General features: G+C 48.5%; 1 protein-coding gene across 1 annotated transcript in view; it reads left to right on the forward strand.

Annotated features, from left to right (window-relative positions):
* LOC101991442 (multidrug and toxin extrusion protein 1) overlaps nt 1–16,779 on the forward strand; it is a 34,603-nt gene that overhangs the window by 2,971 nt on the left and 14,853 nt on the right. The window contains exons 2-12 of the mRNA XM_005349918.2: nt 2,782–2,883; nt 4,375–4,443; nt 5,649–5,797; nt 6,590–6,632; nt 8,297–8,341; nt 11,322–11,419; nt 11,683–11,780; nt 11,860–11,973; nt 12,065–12,132; nt 15,121–15,229; nt 15,348–15,423. Of these exons, the coding sequence (XP_005349975.1) occupies nt 2,782–2,883; nt 4,375–4,443; nt 5,649–5,797; nt 6,590–6,632; nt 8,297–8,341; nt 11,322–11,419; nt 11,683–11,780; nt 11,860–11,973; nt 12,065–12,132; nt 15,121–15,229; nt 15,348–15,423 (971 nt within the window). The remainder of the gene's footprint in view (nt 1–2,781; nt 2,884–4,374; nt 4,444–5,648; nt 5,798–6,589; nt 6,633–8,296; nt 8,342–11,321; nt 11,420–11,682; nt 11,781–11,859; nt 11,974–12,064; nt 12,133–15,120; nt 15,230–15,347; nt 15,424–16,779) is intronic.

The following is a 16,779-nucleotide window of genomic DNA, read 5'->3' on the forward strand; positions in this document are numbered from 1 at the left end:
ACATTGCTGTTACCACACACTGGTCCAGGGGAATCACTGCACCAGAGTCATGGAGACATTGCTGTTACCACACACTGGTCCAGGGGAATCACTGCGCCAGGGTCATGGAGGAGACATCACTATTATTACACACTGGTATGGCTGGTTGTTATTCCAGTCCTGGTTCTGTTACGTGACTCTGGAGCCATCATCATTTAAGAGAGCAACCTCCTGGTTCCATAAGATGATTGCTCCTACATTTAGGGGTGGGAGCATTCCCGTTTCCTTTAGGGGGTAATTACTGTCAAGTGAGAGGTAACCTCTTCATGAGTGATCTCTCTGAGGGGCTCTGTTGTTCTTGGGATCCAAGAAGATTGACCGATTAGAACGTGGCAGCCTTGGGGGCTGGAGCAGGGTGTTATGGAAGCTGACAGTAAGGTGTCTTGGTTGTCCTTATCTTGTGTCTTCACTCTTCAAGGGAATCAGATGGGTTAAAGAGTCAGAACTCTGTAAGTCATTAACACACCTGTCTGTAGGGCAGGCGGGAATCTAGTTCCAAACAAGAGACACAGACACAAGTGAAGGCCTTTTGTGACTTAAGGTCCCCTGTGGGGAGGTCAGTGCCTTTCAGTTCTCTACACTGAAGTGCTCAGCAGTGTATTACATCATCCGCATCTTTTCTGTCTGTGCTATGGCTTCCAAGGTTGGGCGGCAGAGGGAACTCAGACGGGGGACTCCAGAGCTGGAATTCCGAATGCGCTGTGTACTTCAGGAACACTGTCGAGTCAGGCGACTCTGGGCTAAGCTTCCTTGTGTGTACAGGGAAGAATGTCCCCAGATGATGGCTGTGCTGACATGTTGGTGCTGAGAGTGAACTTGCAGACCACTGTGGGAGGGGATGAGCCAGGCCCTTCTACAGTTCCTTCACAGTCCGCTGGGCAGGCAGTTACTGGCTCTCCCTCCAAGCGCCGGGCCCCAGGCACACCTCACCCCCTTTCTGCTATCTTAAGTGGCAAGGCAAGGCATGAAGGGTCTTGCTACCAGGTTTCTGTATTGTGGCATGCTGAAAAAAAAAAGCCATATCCCTGGATGAGAAGGAAGGAGAGAAGTGCACACTCCCGCATGGAATTGCACCCTGCCGCTACGCTGTAAACTGTGGTATGTTTGGTTCTGTCTAAGCTATGCCCACTTCAGTTCACACAACAGCCACTGAGCTATATGGGAGAACCAGTCCTTGTTCGGAAGCAGCACGCCTTCCAACAGCATAGCTTGAAAAGCTCTCAGGGATTCCCAAAGTAGGATTGTTGGCTGTATGCATGTTTGCATGGCACAGAGCTGGAGAAAATATAGAAATGCTGATTCCTCAGTCCCACAGACCTCCCAAATCAATATGTTGAGGTGGGCCAGGGAATATTTATTTATTTATTTATTTATTTATTTATTTATTTATTTATTTTCTTCGAGACAGGGTTTCTCTGTGTAACAGTCCTAACTGTCCTGGAACTAGTTCTGTAGACCAGGCTGGCCTCAAACTCACAGAGATCCGCCTGCCTCTGCTTCCTGAGTGCTGGGATTAACGGCGTGTGCCACCACCACCTGGAGGAACATTTTGAATATCTGCAGGTGACTTACATCTGTGGCCAAGTGCTCACTCAAAACCTTGTCACCAAGGGCTGAGAAATCAATAAACTTCTGCTCCAGAGCGCTGCTCCTGCAGGTACTGGCTACGTTTAGTACTAACCTGGCTAGTGAGCAAAGTTGTTGGCGTGCTGCCTGCAGAGCCGCAGCCTCCTGAGGAGACGGGGTTAACTGGCCTGGCCTGGAAAAGTGCATCCCACAAGAATTATCCGAACTTAGCTCAAATTCCTGGACTTTTGTGTCAGAGACACAGCACTGTGGAGGAAGTCGTAGCCACCTTTGTCATGTCGGGCACAAAGGCCTAGTAGTTGGAGATATATTTGCCCTCATGGTGGAGCCATCCTAGAACTAGAGAATTAGACATCCTCAATAAAACAGGCATTCTTTATGTGAAGTCCCAGATTCCTCTGCTGTCCAGCTGGGTGATCTCATTTGTGCCTTAACCCCTGTTAGTTATATTTCATTTTGATAAAACACCAAGACCAAGGCAATTCACAGAAGAAAGGGTTGATCACAGCTTATGGCTTCAGAGGGCCGAGTCCATAACGGTTAGCTTGAAGTACCAAAGCCTTCCACATTCTTCTAGGGAATGCGGTCAGGTTCTTTACAGCGGTAGCCCACTCCTTGGTATCAACTTCTGTATTAGTTACTTTTCTGAGATTGTGGTAAACACCATGGCCATAAAAACACTTGAGGAGGAAAAGGTTTATTTCTGCTTGTACTTCCACATCATAGTCCAACAGGGCAGGAGCTCAAGCAGGAACCTAGAGGCAGAGCCTGAAGCAGAAGCCGTTGGGGAACGCTGCTTACTGCCTTGTTCTCATGGGTTGCCCAACCTGCTTTCTTATAGCATCCGGGACCACCAGCCCACGGGTGTTACTGCCCATAGTGAGTTGGGCCTCCCATATTCACCGTCAATCAAGAAAAGCCCCCACAGACCAATCTCAATAGAGTAATTTGTTCTTCTCAAATGAGTCTATCTTGTATCAAATCGACCTAAAACTAGCCAGCACACACATCGTATGCTATAGTGAAATCGCATGCTCGTTCCTATGGGTCAACAGTGTCCATGTTTCTCCTGGGAACTGGACGGGCAGCACCATGTCCTCCCGTGCACTAGGGTGGTGGACGCTCATCCTGACCCCTGCTCTCCTCTCTTTCCAGTTCTTGGCCCAGTTGATGATGTTCCTAATTAGCTTCATAAGCTCCGTGTTCTGTGGTCACCTGGGCAAGCTAGAGCTGGACGCGGTCACACTGGCAATCGCGGTACGTGCAAGACTTTCCACAGAGGCTTAGAGAGCTGTCGGCTGTGGCCTCCTGCTGCTGTGGCAGACTACCACAGCCTCGTGGTTTAATCGTGCTGTGGGTTTCCTTACGGTGCCTGAAGTCAGGAGTCTGAAACAGGTTTCTCTGGGCTAGACTCAGGGTGCCAGCAGGCTGAATCCTTAGAAATTATCGTTTTTTAGTGTGATCTTGCAGATTGCCAGGCCTAGTGTGTTGGATGAAGCCATCTATGGAAGGCATGATCTCAGTCTATATATCTGGTGTGGGAAAAGGGAACTTCCTTGAAGTTTGCTGAACTCAGGAGGGGTCATCTCAACTATACACCAGCATTTCCACTACAAATGAAAGTCCTAATCCAGAAATGCAATGGGAAGGTAGGGTCTAGATCCAAACCAGTATCTGAATCTGAAATTAGGAGGAGCCCCAAATTCTCTTTGTGGTGGATACAGTCCCCAAGGATGAGGTGATGAGTCACTGGTCTCTGCTAGGGACTGGTAACTGGCCATGCAAGGGTAAGAGTCCCATCAACTTATTTAGTTAGTCACGTGTTTCTTTAAACACGGACCCTGGCTCTTTGCAGGATATATTCCTGTTCTGCTCAGCCTCCTCCTTATCTTGCCCTATCCCTTCTTGCCTGGTCTCTAGGCAAAACCTCTACCACTGAGCAACACCACAATTCCTTATTTGAAAATCTTGGGCAATATAGAAGTGTATGCAGGTAAGCCTCAAGCAGATTTCTGCTGGCTGTGGTCTTGTGACAAGCCAGCTCTTACAGCAGGCTGAGCTCAGCTTTTGTCCCAGGGAACCTGCTACAGATTCAGTTCAGCGAGGCAGCTGCATAAGACCCCTTCGATGTTACTTCCTGGTTCTAGGGAAGACAGTGAGCCAGTGAAGAAGTCTCCAGCAGGCTCCGGCTTTGACTATGCGTTTGCTTCTGTGTCATTCTGGCGATTCAGGGCTTTACTTGGGGCGGGACACACTGGAGAAAGGACCCCTGTCTGAAATGCAGACTGGAAGGGTCTCAAGTTCCTCTGGGCATTTCAGAATACTGACACTTTACCCAGGTGAACATACTTAATCTGAAACTCCAACATCCGACCCGAGATGGTATGACTTGTCATCGATGTTGAAGTTTCAGATCTCTGAACATTTGGGGTTGTGGAGTTTTGGGTTAGAGATGCTCAACAGGCCCCTCATCTCTAGTGGGTAGACTCACCCCAAACTGCTACTGTGTCACAGTGTGTTCCTTTAGGAGCTACTCTGAAGCTGGGGACCAAGACAGCAAGACTTCTAAAAGGTGGCGCTATTGTCGCCTGTCTGAGATTTGGGTGTCCCTTCCTGAGCTTTTGCATGTCATTCTTGCTGACCCAAGTGGTCTGAGCAGGTTCTCTAGAAGGGGGTCGGCCACACTGTGGTCCTGACCTACAGGGCAGAGAATGGGCCTCTGTGAACTCATTCTCTGTTCCTTTCCAGGTTATCAACGTCACTGGCATTTCAGTGGGACATGGCTTATCTTCTGCGTGTGACACCCTCATCTCCCAGGTAAAAGGAAGTACGCACTCTCGGTGACTCCACACATCTCTCCTTTGGGGTAGATGGAGGAACTCACTACAAGGGGAAGAGACACATGCACACAGATGAGGAACTCAGAGCAGCCAGCCCCTGACACCCTTTGCCAGCCATAGGCTCGGGTTTCCACGGCTGTCTCTGAAGTGTGGCTAGGGTTCTCTCAGTCCTAATGAAAAGTGTTGCTCTGAGTGACTGCCTTTGATCAAGCAGGGAACCTGTGTAAAAGTCCCTCCTATGACTTTCACGTTGGAGTTTGGTGTGGTCCTGGGCATCTCTAATGGAGTCTGCATCAGAGTTATCTGGAGGGTTTGCCAAAGCGCAGGTCGCTGCCCCTCACCCAGCGCTATGAGTGTTTAGCATCCTCCAGGGGTGTGGTATTCCAGCTTGCATAGGATGCTCTTTGACTAGGGTGGATTACATCTGGATAGATCCATCCTAAGTGGGAAATCCTAAGATGAACATCCATTGACTCTCCCTCACCTAGTGGACATCCTGACTCAGCAGCATGGAACACAGCTTGGTCCTCCCATGATCCATAATTCATTGCTGCTCAGCGCCGAATGAGAGGATCACACCCCGCATCACTAACCTGGGGAAGGATCCAAAATAAAACCTCAAGGCTGGTTTCTACCATGTGTGTGTTTCTTTTGCACCAACCTGGAGTTGAAAAGTTAAGCCAGTACATCTAAGCAGAGGGCCACTGGTACTCGGCAGTCCCCCTGGTGTATGTTCCCCTCTATAGCTGACCCGAAGTTCCCACATAGATGTTACTGGACAGAAAGCTGAGAAGCTCTGGCTTCTGTAGGTTGGTAGGAGCTGATGCCCCACGCTGTGGCCCTTGGCCCAGGTCATGCTTTGGTCTGGAGTCAGGTCCAAACATCTGCATTTAGTCTGGAGTCCAAACATCTGCATTTCTAACAAGCTTCCAGGTGATGCAAACTTGACCGCAGACTAGAACTGCATGGGACCTTTGATATTTTGTTGCAGCTTGGGTCCTGCGTAGGATATTTTTGTGATGCTGGGCAGTGCAGCCAGCCCAGCTCTCAATCAGTCACACAGTCTTTCCCTAGAGAGATGAGCTAAGCCACCTGCTTTCTAATGAGGCGTGACTGAAGGCTTCTGAGTGATAGCCAGGTTGTGTCTTCTGTTTAACGGGTTTGTTTGCCTGTGCTCCCCAGACATTTGGGAGCCAGAACTTGAAGCACGTGGGGGTCATCCTGCAGAGAGGGACACTTATCCTGCTCCTCTGTTGCTTCCCCTGCTGGGCACTCTTCATCAACACCGAGCACATTCTGCTGCTCTTCAGGCAGGACCCAGATGTGTCCAGGTAAGGCAAGGTTGGGGGCAGGGACTCTACCTCTGTAGAAAGATTACACTCAGCCTCCAGGTGACAGAGGCCAGACAATCACACCAAGATAAGCTTAAACTGGTCTTGGCTAGTCCTTCCCAGGCAATGATACCTTCCATTTCTGGCTTGTGCAACCTGGATACCCTCTTAATACTGACTTCCAGGGTCGAGAGTTTGTGTGGAATTGCACTCATGAACGTCTTTGCTTCGGGATGGCAGTATGTGGCTTGTTAATACTTAGTGATTTCTGACCATTGTTGGTATTAAAATCACCTTTGTACTATGGATAATTCTCTTGGCCTCCACCCCCACCCCCCAAGTTCTTAACCAGTATAGGTGAGGCCCAAGGCATCAGTAACTTTCAAATCTTCCATGTGTGAGCTGCCATGTTTAAGACCCACTGACTTAACTGATTAAGACTTTTGAAAAGCACTTGCCACATGCCAGTGGTTCTGAACACACAGGCATTTGACAATAGCTGAAGACATGCCTGGATATCCCATTGGGTAGAGGAGCTTGGAGCCAGGAAGGCTGAGAGACAGTTGTGGTGCCCTGCAGTGTGAGGCTCAGAATCCCTGTCTGAGAACTTTAGACTGGAAGAAGCAAGAAGCTGAACCAGATGCAAGTGGTGGGCTTTGTATAGTTTTCCATTTGCTCCAACAGGGAAGTCCATTTATTTAGGAAGAACCAAGAATGCAGCAACTGTTTCGTTTTGTCTCTTCCCGGGAGAGGTGGCCCCTGTCATCATTTTCACTATTTTCTATTGTGTAGGCTCACCCAGACCTACGTCATGATCTTCATCCCAGCGCTTCCTGTGAGTTTTCAAGGGGTCAGAGACCCCATTCTTGGGTCCTTGGTGGCTGGGATGTCATGAACTCGGTCTGATGTAATTCTCACATGTGACATCGGCTCATCACAGAAGAGTGCTTCTAATTATGTCCCTTAAGGACACCAGCATTTGTCTCTCAAAGAACAGAAGAAACTCCAGGATGGGGGTCATTGCTTTGACTTCTTGCTCCTGACATATCCTTGGGGCATCCAACAGAAGAGTCCAGAATGTGTCTTTAAGGGGTAAAGTCTTGTCCATCTCAGATCCTCCAAGAGCATCATTATGACCTTTAGACAGTTGTGTGTTAATGTTTAATAACAAGTTGTAGATGGTCAATGAACTGGCAAAGCTAAGTTTATTCAGTTGGATAGAGGGGCTGGGTGGTTGCTGGGACTGCCACATACTGGGGGCTTAAACAGCAGGAATGTATTTCCTCACAGTTCTGAAGGCCGTAAGTCCAAGATCACCGCGTGGGCCTCAGTGGTTTCCCTGTGGCCACTATCCTTGGCTTACAGGTGTACCCTATTGTTCCCATGTAACACGGTTGTCTCTTCTTACAAACACACAACTGGGGTTGGAGAGATGACTCAGCAGTTAAGAGTGCTGGCTGTTCTTTCAGAGGACCTCGATTTGATTCTGAGCACCCACAACCGTCTGTAACTCCACAAAAGGGGATCTGACACCTTCATACAGACATTCATGCAAGCAAAACACCAATGTATGTGAAATAAACTGTGATAAACACACCAATCCTATTGGATTAGAGCTCCATTCCAGTGCCCTTATTTTTATTTAATCGCCCTCTAAATCCAGTTGTCTATGGGTGTAGGACTTCTGTGTGTGAGTTTGAAGGACTTAGTCTGCCCTAATGGTAGCTATTTGCCCTCCTAATTGGCATTGCACTTCCTAGTTCATCATAAAATATTTTCTTTTTCTTTTAACTTTATATTCTGGTGGATGGAGCCCAGTGCCTTGCATGCTAAATGAGTTCTCTATCCCTGACCTATACCCTCAGCCCTACCCCATAAAACCACTTAAATATTACATCGTTTCATTATCCCACCAAATAAGATGAGAGCTGGGCTATACTAGCATGTCACTGTACACCCTAAGAGACCATATCTCCTCCTGCCAGACAGGGAGTGGGGGTGTACCTCTCTTGTTGCTGGGACAAAATACCCAACAGAAGCAACTTAGAAAGGACTTGCTTGTAGCTCATAGTCCCACGGTGGTGTGACTAGCTCCTATTAGTGACCTCAGGAGCCCAAGAACGCTTACTTAGAGCTAATGCCCCTGCCCTTGTCCCAGGAAGCAGGAGTTCAGGTCTGTAGTGGGACCAGGCAGAACCCATGACCCTATATTTTCCACACGTTCTATGACTTCTCCAAAACAGCCTGTCTACTTGAGGACCACATGCTTGCACACATGAACCCATAAGAGACACTCCACATTCCACTGTTTGGCTTATGTTCATTCCCACAGAAGCTGTGTGAAGCCCCTGGACCATAGACACCACTTGCCCAGGATAAACGAGGTTTTTCAGAGTGGAGAGCAGCTAGGGTGGCTGTGGGACAAGCCTGCTATGGTACCCAGATCCCTGATGGATGCTCAGACTGGAGTACTAACCCCGTCCTCTTCTTCTCTTGTAGGCAGCCTTTCTTTATACGTTACAAGTTAAATACCTGCTCAACCAGGTAATGTGGACTACTCTCTTTCTTTTGGGGGTGGGCTGATAGAATCAGGGAGACCAGAGTGGAGGGAACTGGCCTGCTTGAGAGTCATTGCAAGATGCTCCCAGGCTTGTGCACACAGGACTTTGATGTGGAGAGATCTCTTAAGTACCATCAAGGAGTGAATGAAGCATTATTGTTGGCTTTGAAAATTTATATCCAGTTCCCACTTGGAAATATTGCCATTGGCAATGCTAAGGTTAGCATCTGTGTTCTTTGGCTCTTTACTGGTACAAGCCTGTCTGCTCTGTAGAGGGCTGAAGGTCAATGTGGCTTGGCTGTGTCTGGGGCACCCATACCTCTTCTCAGTTTGTCCGAAGGCTCCTACTTTCTGGGGCAGAGGGTATAAAAGCTTGTATTGTGTTGATAACAGAGAATAGTCAAGACTCTTCAAACATGGCTAATGGCAATGGCCAAAGGCTCTGGGAATGGTGGCCTTGACTTTGTGGGGGTGGATTTATGAGGACAGTGTGTGATATAGGGTTGTGGACTTTCTTCTAGAAAAATCCAAGTAAAGGAGGAACTGGCCACAGATACCCATCACACAGGCAGGCTTCCTCTAGCATATTTAATAGGGAGGTGTGAAGGAGGGATAGGAAGAGGCAGGGAAGTTTCCACTTTCTGGACACTTTATTAACGTTACAGGTATGTACTTGAACTAGTTGAACGCAGGCGGTATAAACAGCATTTCTGATTGTCCTCCAGGTCCTCTCTTCTCTGTCTAGACTCTTGTATGAACCAGGTAGAATCCTCTGCACTAGGCAGGAGCGCTGAGTGTAGGCAGAAGACACAGCACACAGTGGCGTAAGAGGAGCAGGCTGGCTGGTCTGCTAGGGCAGCATGCTGTATTGACTGGGTGATTGGGTTGGTAGAAAACAAACTAATTTCTAGTGCAGAGATGAGCATTTTGAAAATGGTGGGCTGAAAATTGTCTAATAAGAAGAAATAATTGCCCTGACGGAGCAGTACCCACGGTGATGGGTGGGCCCTGGAGACTGGGCTGTGGGCTCTGGGAGAAGCAGGAGTGTTTCAGTTGAAACATACTGCTTGTTTGGAGGAATATACTCCCCTGGAAGAGGGCAGAAGTTAGAAAGGGAGCAGAGGAAAGACAGGGAACATTGAGACCTGCAGCAGAGGAGCGAGAGGAACTGGGCAAGGAAGCGACTTCACTTCTTGTCACTTCAGTAGAATCTTATTTGCCAGGCTCTTTTCTCTCTGCTTACCCTGGTGTCTTTGTTAGGGTTTCTGTTGCTGTGAAGAGACACTATGGCCATGGGCAACTCTTATAAAGGAAGCATTTAGCTGGGGCTGGCTCACAGTTTCAGAGGTTTAGTCCTTTATTATCATGGTGGTGCGCGGGCAGACATGGTGCTGGAGAGGTAGCTGAGGGGTCTACACTGGACCTGCAGGCAGCAGGAAGGACAGTAACACATTGGCCAGGCTTGAGCACCTGAGACTTCAAAGCCCACCCCATAGTGACACACTTCCTCCAACAAAGCCACACCTACTCCAACAAGGCCGTATCTCCTAATAGTGCTGCTTCTTATGGACTTATGGGGACCATTTTTATCCAAATCACCATACCTGGGCCCCTTGAAATGCAGGCTGGCAGCTTTTCTGCACCAGAGGTGTAAATCTGACTCCCCGCCATGAAGCTCTCCAGGGGCTCACATGGAGCTCACTTGAACTGTCACTCTTTAGCCCTCGTCCTGTCAGCTGGAGACCACCGGAGACAAAGCTGCAGCCCAGAGGTGTCGGGGGTCTCACCAGACAAGGGGGAAGTGTAAGGGCAAGGTTCTGTAGAAGCAGATGTGGTGTATTGCAGGCCTGCCTGTGATCTCAGCGTGACCTTCAGAGCCACAGAGGGGAGCTGCTTAGTGCCCTGCTCCCCATGACTCGCTCAGCCTGCTTTATTATAGAACCAGAACACCTGCCCACAGGTGGTACCTCCCACAGTGGGCTGAGCCCTCCCATATCAGCCATCAGTCAAGAAAATACTCCATAGACATGCCCATGGGCCAGTGTGATGGGCAGTGCTTCAACTGAGGCTTCCTTCCAGCTTTAGTTTGTGTAAACTGAAACAAACAAACAAACAAACAAACAGTTGGGCAGTGGTGCCTTTAATCCCAGCACTCAAGAGGCAGAGGCAGGTGGATCTCTGTGAGTTCAAGGCCAGCCTGGTCTATAAGAGCAGTTCCAGGACAGACTCAAAAGCTACAGAGAAATCCTGTCTTGAAAAACCAAAAAAAAACAAAAACAAAACAAAACAAAACAAAACAACAGAATCCAGGATGACTTTGAACTCCAGATCTTCCCGTCACCATTTCCCTGTCCCACAGGTCCCAGTTCTCCCCAAGCCTGCATGTATGTCTGTGCACCACTTGTCTGCCTGGTGCCTGGGGAGGCCAGAAGAGGGCATTGGATCCCCAAAACAGGAGTTACAGATGGTTATGAGCTACTTTGTAGGCACTGGGATTTGAACCTGTGTCTTCTGGAAGAGCAGCCCATGCTTCTACTTGTTGAGCCATCTCATCTTAACGTGAGGCAGGAAGCAGGGAGGACATTCTTCCCGCTGTTCCTGCTTCTCAGAGTCAGTCATGAAGGAATCCGCTTTCCATGTCAAAAGAAACAGTTTCACAAGCTTCTGGATTTCAGTTTTGGTGGAGAAAGCGCAGTTTATCTCCAACCTCTTGCAAATGTCACCTTCTACTCTCACTAAGTCCTGCCATTCTGCGCACAGCAGAGAGGATCTCTGAGTTCCTTCCACTTCCTGTTGCCTTCTTAGCTTCTACCGGTTGCAGTCAGAGCTCTCTATTACAACAAAGAGCAGGACCCAGAGGGGAGGGCAGAATGGGAAGGCGAGAGGCATCCTCAGCTGACCAACTGCTCCTGTTAAGCCCAAGTCCCCTGATGTTCCACATATAAAGGTGTCTCCTCGTTCCAGGGCATTGTTCTGCCACAGATTGTGACCGGATTCGCAGCCAACCTTATCAACGCCCTGGCCAACTATCTGTTTCTCCATCAGCTGCATCTTGGGGTGATGTGAGTCGGGCTTCCTCTTGGGCAGGGGGGACTGCATTAGCCTTCTTCAGGGAAAAGAGGGCAGTTTAGCTGGTGTGGGTGTGGCCTTCTTATGTGCTTTGGAAAGTGCTATCAGAGTGTAGAGGATGCTGCCCCAAGCCGGAGTAACTTCAGGGCCTGTGGTGGAAGAGGGCACAGTGAGGGGTCCATGGCTCCCTAACTCCCCCAAGTCAGAGTGGAAAGGGTGGAGCACAGTGTCCACCCACAGTTGCTGGTCTTCCCAGGGGTTCAGCGATAGCCAACACCATCTCCCAATTTGCTCTGGCCATCCTCCTGTTCCTCTACATCCTCTGGAGAAAACTGCATCAAGCCACGTGGGGAGGTAAAGACTTCCTTTCGATTGCGCTGTGGCTTTTGCCGGAAAGTTAGACATGTTGAAAACCCATCTATTGTACCTGCAGGGTGGTCCTGGGAGTGTCTGCATGACTGGGCCTCCTTCCTGCAGCTGGCCGTCCCTAGCATGCTCATGCTGTGCATTGAATGGTGGGCCTACGAGATAGGCAGCTTCCTGAGCGGTGCGTACGCAGACGGGAGAACTGGTGGGAACTGGCTGGTGGGAACGGTCTGGCTGGAGCGAGGCTGATATCAGCTGCCCGTCTTTCCCAGGTATCCTTGGCATGGTGGAGCTGGGAGCCCAGTCCATCACCTATGAATTGGCTATTATTGTGTACATGGTAAGTGTGCAAAGACCCTGTTGTGTGGCCGTGGGGGAGGCATCCTGTTTTCTAACCCGAGAGTCCCACAAAGAGCAAAAGGCATTGGTGGCATTCAGTAACACCATATAAGATGTTCCTGGACATAAAACATCACCCTGCAGCAGGGACGAGTGATAGGGACATGTAATCCCAGTTGCTCAGAGGGGAAACAGGGGAGTCACAAGCTCAAGGCTGGACTTCACCAAGAAATAAGATAATTTCTCCAAATAAAAAATAAAATCAGTGGTAAAGTGTTTGCCTAGTACTCATGAGGTCCTGAGTTCGATTCCTGTCCCCGTCTCCCACAAAGTCATCTTGGAACCTGGACAGTCCCTTTATGCCTGGTTTGGTCATTTCTCTCTGTAAGATGAAGGAGGGTGAGGCGGGCAGAAACCCCAAAAGATCTGCTAATTCTGTCTCTGGCCCAGTTCAGATCCAAAGGACTTGACTCTGTTCCCACACTGCCCTAGTGCAATGCTCTGGGGGTGGAGGGGTATGGAATAGGTGTCTGGTCACCAAGGTCAGCTATGTGCTGATTCCACCTCTGAACACACTGTGCCTGCCATGTATGTTTATGGGGGACTCAGAAGGATGAGAGCCGGGGACTTGGACAGCTATGTGCACACCGTGTTCACAGAGGTGGTACTGGCTGTAGTTATGCTGCCTGGGTGTCTGCCCATCAGTAGAGGGATGGGTGGACCAAGTACGTACACGCTCACAGTGGAATGTTGCTCACCCTTCAAAGTGGAGGAGATTCTGACATGCTAGAAAATACATTGTTAAAGGCTTTTCCGTCACTTTGTGTGTCAACCTGAAACTCTGAAGGGCTCTGATTTATGCCTGCACCGCGTCAGACAGAGAGCTAAAGAAGGGACCAGGGTGTGGCGCTGTAGTAGAGGGTGCCCAGCACCATGCAAAAAAATGAACCTTTTTAAACAGAGAGAAAGGGCATTTATAGTTTGGAGAAGGACTCAGCCAGCTGACATTCTACCCTCCATTGTTTATATTTAAAATATACAGGGTATACACACTCCTTTGGTTTTAGTTTATGTTTTAGTTCCCCTGGGGATCCTAGCATGCTAGATCAATTCTCCTACTTCTACTCCTTGGGGGCATGTATTTTTATTTTTACTGCCTGTGGAAGACGTTTTTAACCTATACTTCACGTTTTTACATTTTGCTCACTTCTCATATTTTAGTAATTTTAGTTGAGTACATCTATCAAGGCTTGAAGGCCGTGAGCCCATTATCTCTAATCCAGTCTTCCACTGCCCAATGTTTAATTTATATTATTGTAATAAGATCGTCAGCACCTCGGGATACCTCCTGGAACAAATATCTTTGTGTGATTTCCAATTTTTTTCCTGCCTGAAGAAAACAAAACAAACAAACAAAAGATAAATGTTTACACTGCAGGGTAGTGGTAATGGACACCTTTAATCCCAGCACTCGTGGAGGCAGAAGCAGGAGGATCTCTGTGAGTTCCAGGGCAGCCAGGGCTGTTACACTAAGAAATCTTGGCTGGGAAAAAAAACCATAAAAAGATCAGTGCTTACAACTCTCTATATGTGCTCTTTGCACATCTTGTCCTCTGCTCTCTACGGGTACAAAAAGGCACATCCGTATTCCTCCCCAGTTAAAAGAAGGCTGCACCCCTTCTCTATAGGTGCACCAGCTGCTCCCAGCGCTGGCTGTCTGCCAACACTTGTTCTAATGATGTGCTCAGTAACTTTCCCCTCTGGCATACAGGAGACACGTCCTGTTAATGTCCTTTAATCATTAATGTCCTTTCATGGGGAACAGGGTGTGGCCTTTTTTTGTCCCTCTTGACTGTGACATTTCCCCTCAAAGTGTTACAGTTGTTTCATCCTAAGTCCAGACTCTCCATTTGAGGAGGGAATTCTATGAGAAATGTTGTCCGAGTCCTTCTCGGGACTCCGTACCAGGAGTCGCGCCATACGGGCATTAACTAGGGATGTGTGGTCAAACGGCTGCCGATAGCTTTCTTCAGGTCACATTCCTGTCTCCCATTTCTCCACTGTTCCTCATTCTGTGTGTTAGATTTTCCTTAATCCTCACCATAGCTGTCCCAATCCGCAAGGCAACGTTCAAGCTCAAATAAGTGATTAATCTTTTTTTTTTTTAAAGATTTATTTATTATATATACAGCATTCCTTCTATGTATGTTTGCATGCCAGAAGAGGGCACCAGATCTCATTACAGATGGCCGTGAGCCACCATGTGGTTGCTGGGAATTGAACTCGGGACCTCTGGAAGAGCAGTCAGTGCTCTTAACCTCTGAGCCATCTCTCCAGCCCCTGTGATTAATCTTTTAAAAGTTATCATTAGTGAGTCAAGTGGTAAATGTATAGATATTAACGGGAAATCTTTATTGGATATTCACTACGTGTGAGACTCTGTTCTAAGTTGGTAGCCATGTGAGCTCTGTCAAGTCTCCATTATTAGAGTCTTTGTACAGATAGAATATAACATCAGAGCTTCAGCAATTGGCTTAGTGTCACGTGGGTACTAAGTACAAACATGTCAGGATCCAGGCAGTTTGGACTCAATAGTTACAAGGCAATGCCCCTTCCTGGGATTTTCTTTAGTAACTTTTCTGCTTTAGGAAGGGAATCTCTCTCTCTTTCAAAACAGACACTAAAGTGGACCTTGGTCAAACCCATCCTGTATACTGTTCCCCTATGTCCCAGAGGACAAATGTGATTGCGTGGGGGTCCTCCCTCCTGTGGCAGAGGCTGGAAACCCTGCAGAAAAGCCTAATTTATTGTGAAAATCCTAACTTGGAGACAGAGGTTCTTCATTAGCCCAGAGCTTCTAGCAAGGCCACAGAGATGTAAAAGTCTTCAGAGCCCATAGGGCCTTTTTAGCCCACACGGTGTGAAGCACAGGCTGAGTCTGTCTGTGGGGTCTTGATGCACAGTCTTACTGTAGTTTCTTTCCTTTTAGATTCCTGCAGGCTTCAGTGTGGCGGCCAACGTCCGGGTGGGAAATGCGTTGGGTGCTGGAAACATTGAACAGGCCAAGAAGTCCTCAGCAGTTTCCTTGATAGTCACAGGTGCTTACACCCTTAGCCCGAGGCTCCTGGTGCACGCAGGCTGTGCATGGAGCACCCTGACTCCCCACTTTCTGTGACCTCCCTGTTCACTGTGCCCTTTCTTCTGCTCTATCCCCAGAGCTTTTTGCTGTGACCTTCTGTGTCCTGATGATAGGGTGTAAGGATCTCGTGGGCTACATCTTCACTACCGACCGGTGAGTGCTGGGATTTTCTTGACGTGTGGAATCTATGATAAAAAAAAAAAAAAGATTGGGTGGATGTATCACAATGGGCGGCTCCCCAGAAAAGCTGCATCTTGGTGCTGTGTTCTGAGTCTTTTGCAAGACCAGAAACCTCACTGATTTACTTGAGAAGAACCTGATTATGGAGATAGAAAAACCAATTTGTAATCTGAATCTCAAGCTAGTGGGGATTGGTGGTGACAGTACGCTTTCGATGGACACGATAGTTATGAATTTTTAAAAATCACTTTAAATTGCTTTTAGTGTGTGTGTGTAAGGGAGGGGGAGGGTTGGAAGCCGGAGGACAGCTTGCAGGAGGCAATTCTCCCCTTCTACCATGTGGGTTCCAAGAATTGAACTCAGGCCACCAGGCTTGTGCCATCTCAAGAACCCTCCTGTATCTTTTCCTGTTTTAAAGCTTTCACAGCACTGTTGACATTTGCAGACAGAGTTTGCATTGGTTGTTTAGTGGTAGAATTCTCGCCTGTCACGTTTGCAGGTTGGCTGGGCATCCCATCTCCCTAAGTTAAAAAAATGCTTCAAAATCTGAAAGTATTTGAGCACCATGATACTATAAGCGCATTTGTCAGTTCAGGATACTAAATGGGATAAAACAACTTAAAATAGATTAATGTGAGCCAAGCGCTGGGACAGCTAACTCTGAGAGCTTGTATCTCAGAGCTCCCAGAAGCTTTAAGATGCCAACCAAGAGCTGCCCCTGGCCCAGCGAGGATCAGGTCTGAGCCACGTTACAGCTCTGCACGCCCCAGAGTGGTAGCTCTGGATGATCTTGGCATGTAGGGGCTCAAGACTGTCGTGGGAGCAATCAGGTCCTCCTGAAGTGGGGAGTGGAGTCTTGGAGCCAGGGCAAGAACAAGTCCCCCTGCCTATGGTTGCAGTTGGAGGCCTGGAGGCTAGCCTAACTGAGCTCTTGCCAAGGAGGCCTCTGTCTCAGGTGAGTCTGTCCCAGTGAATCCCGAACGCAGTTTGTCTCTTCTTCTTCCATTGGATTCCAATGGCCCCTGTACTCAGAAGCCCAAATGCATAGGGTACTGACTGTGACTGACTAAATGTCAGCATGAAAATCGGGTCAATACAGGAGTAACTGAAGAAGAGCAGTCAAACCTGGAGAGGTGGGAAAGAACCCTGAGCCCACGAAAGGTGCTGGAGTTCACAATCAGGTGTGCAGGTCTGTCTCCATAGATACTTGTTAAATAGCCCAAGCATTCCCAGAAGGAACTTCTTCCTCCTCCTCCTCCTCTTCTTTCTCTTCTTCCTCTTCCTCTTCCTCCTCCTCCTCCCTCCCCCTCCTCCTCCTCCTCCTCCTCT

The sequence above is a fragment of the Microtus ochrogaster genome, chromosome 7 (genome assembly GCF_000317375.1).
Source record: "Microtus ochrogaster isolate Prairie Vole_2 chromosome 7, MicOch1.0, whole genome shotgun sequence".
NCBI lineage: Eukaryota > Metazoa > Chordata > Mammalia > Rodentia > Cricetidae > Microtus > Microtus ochrogaster.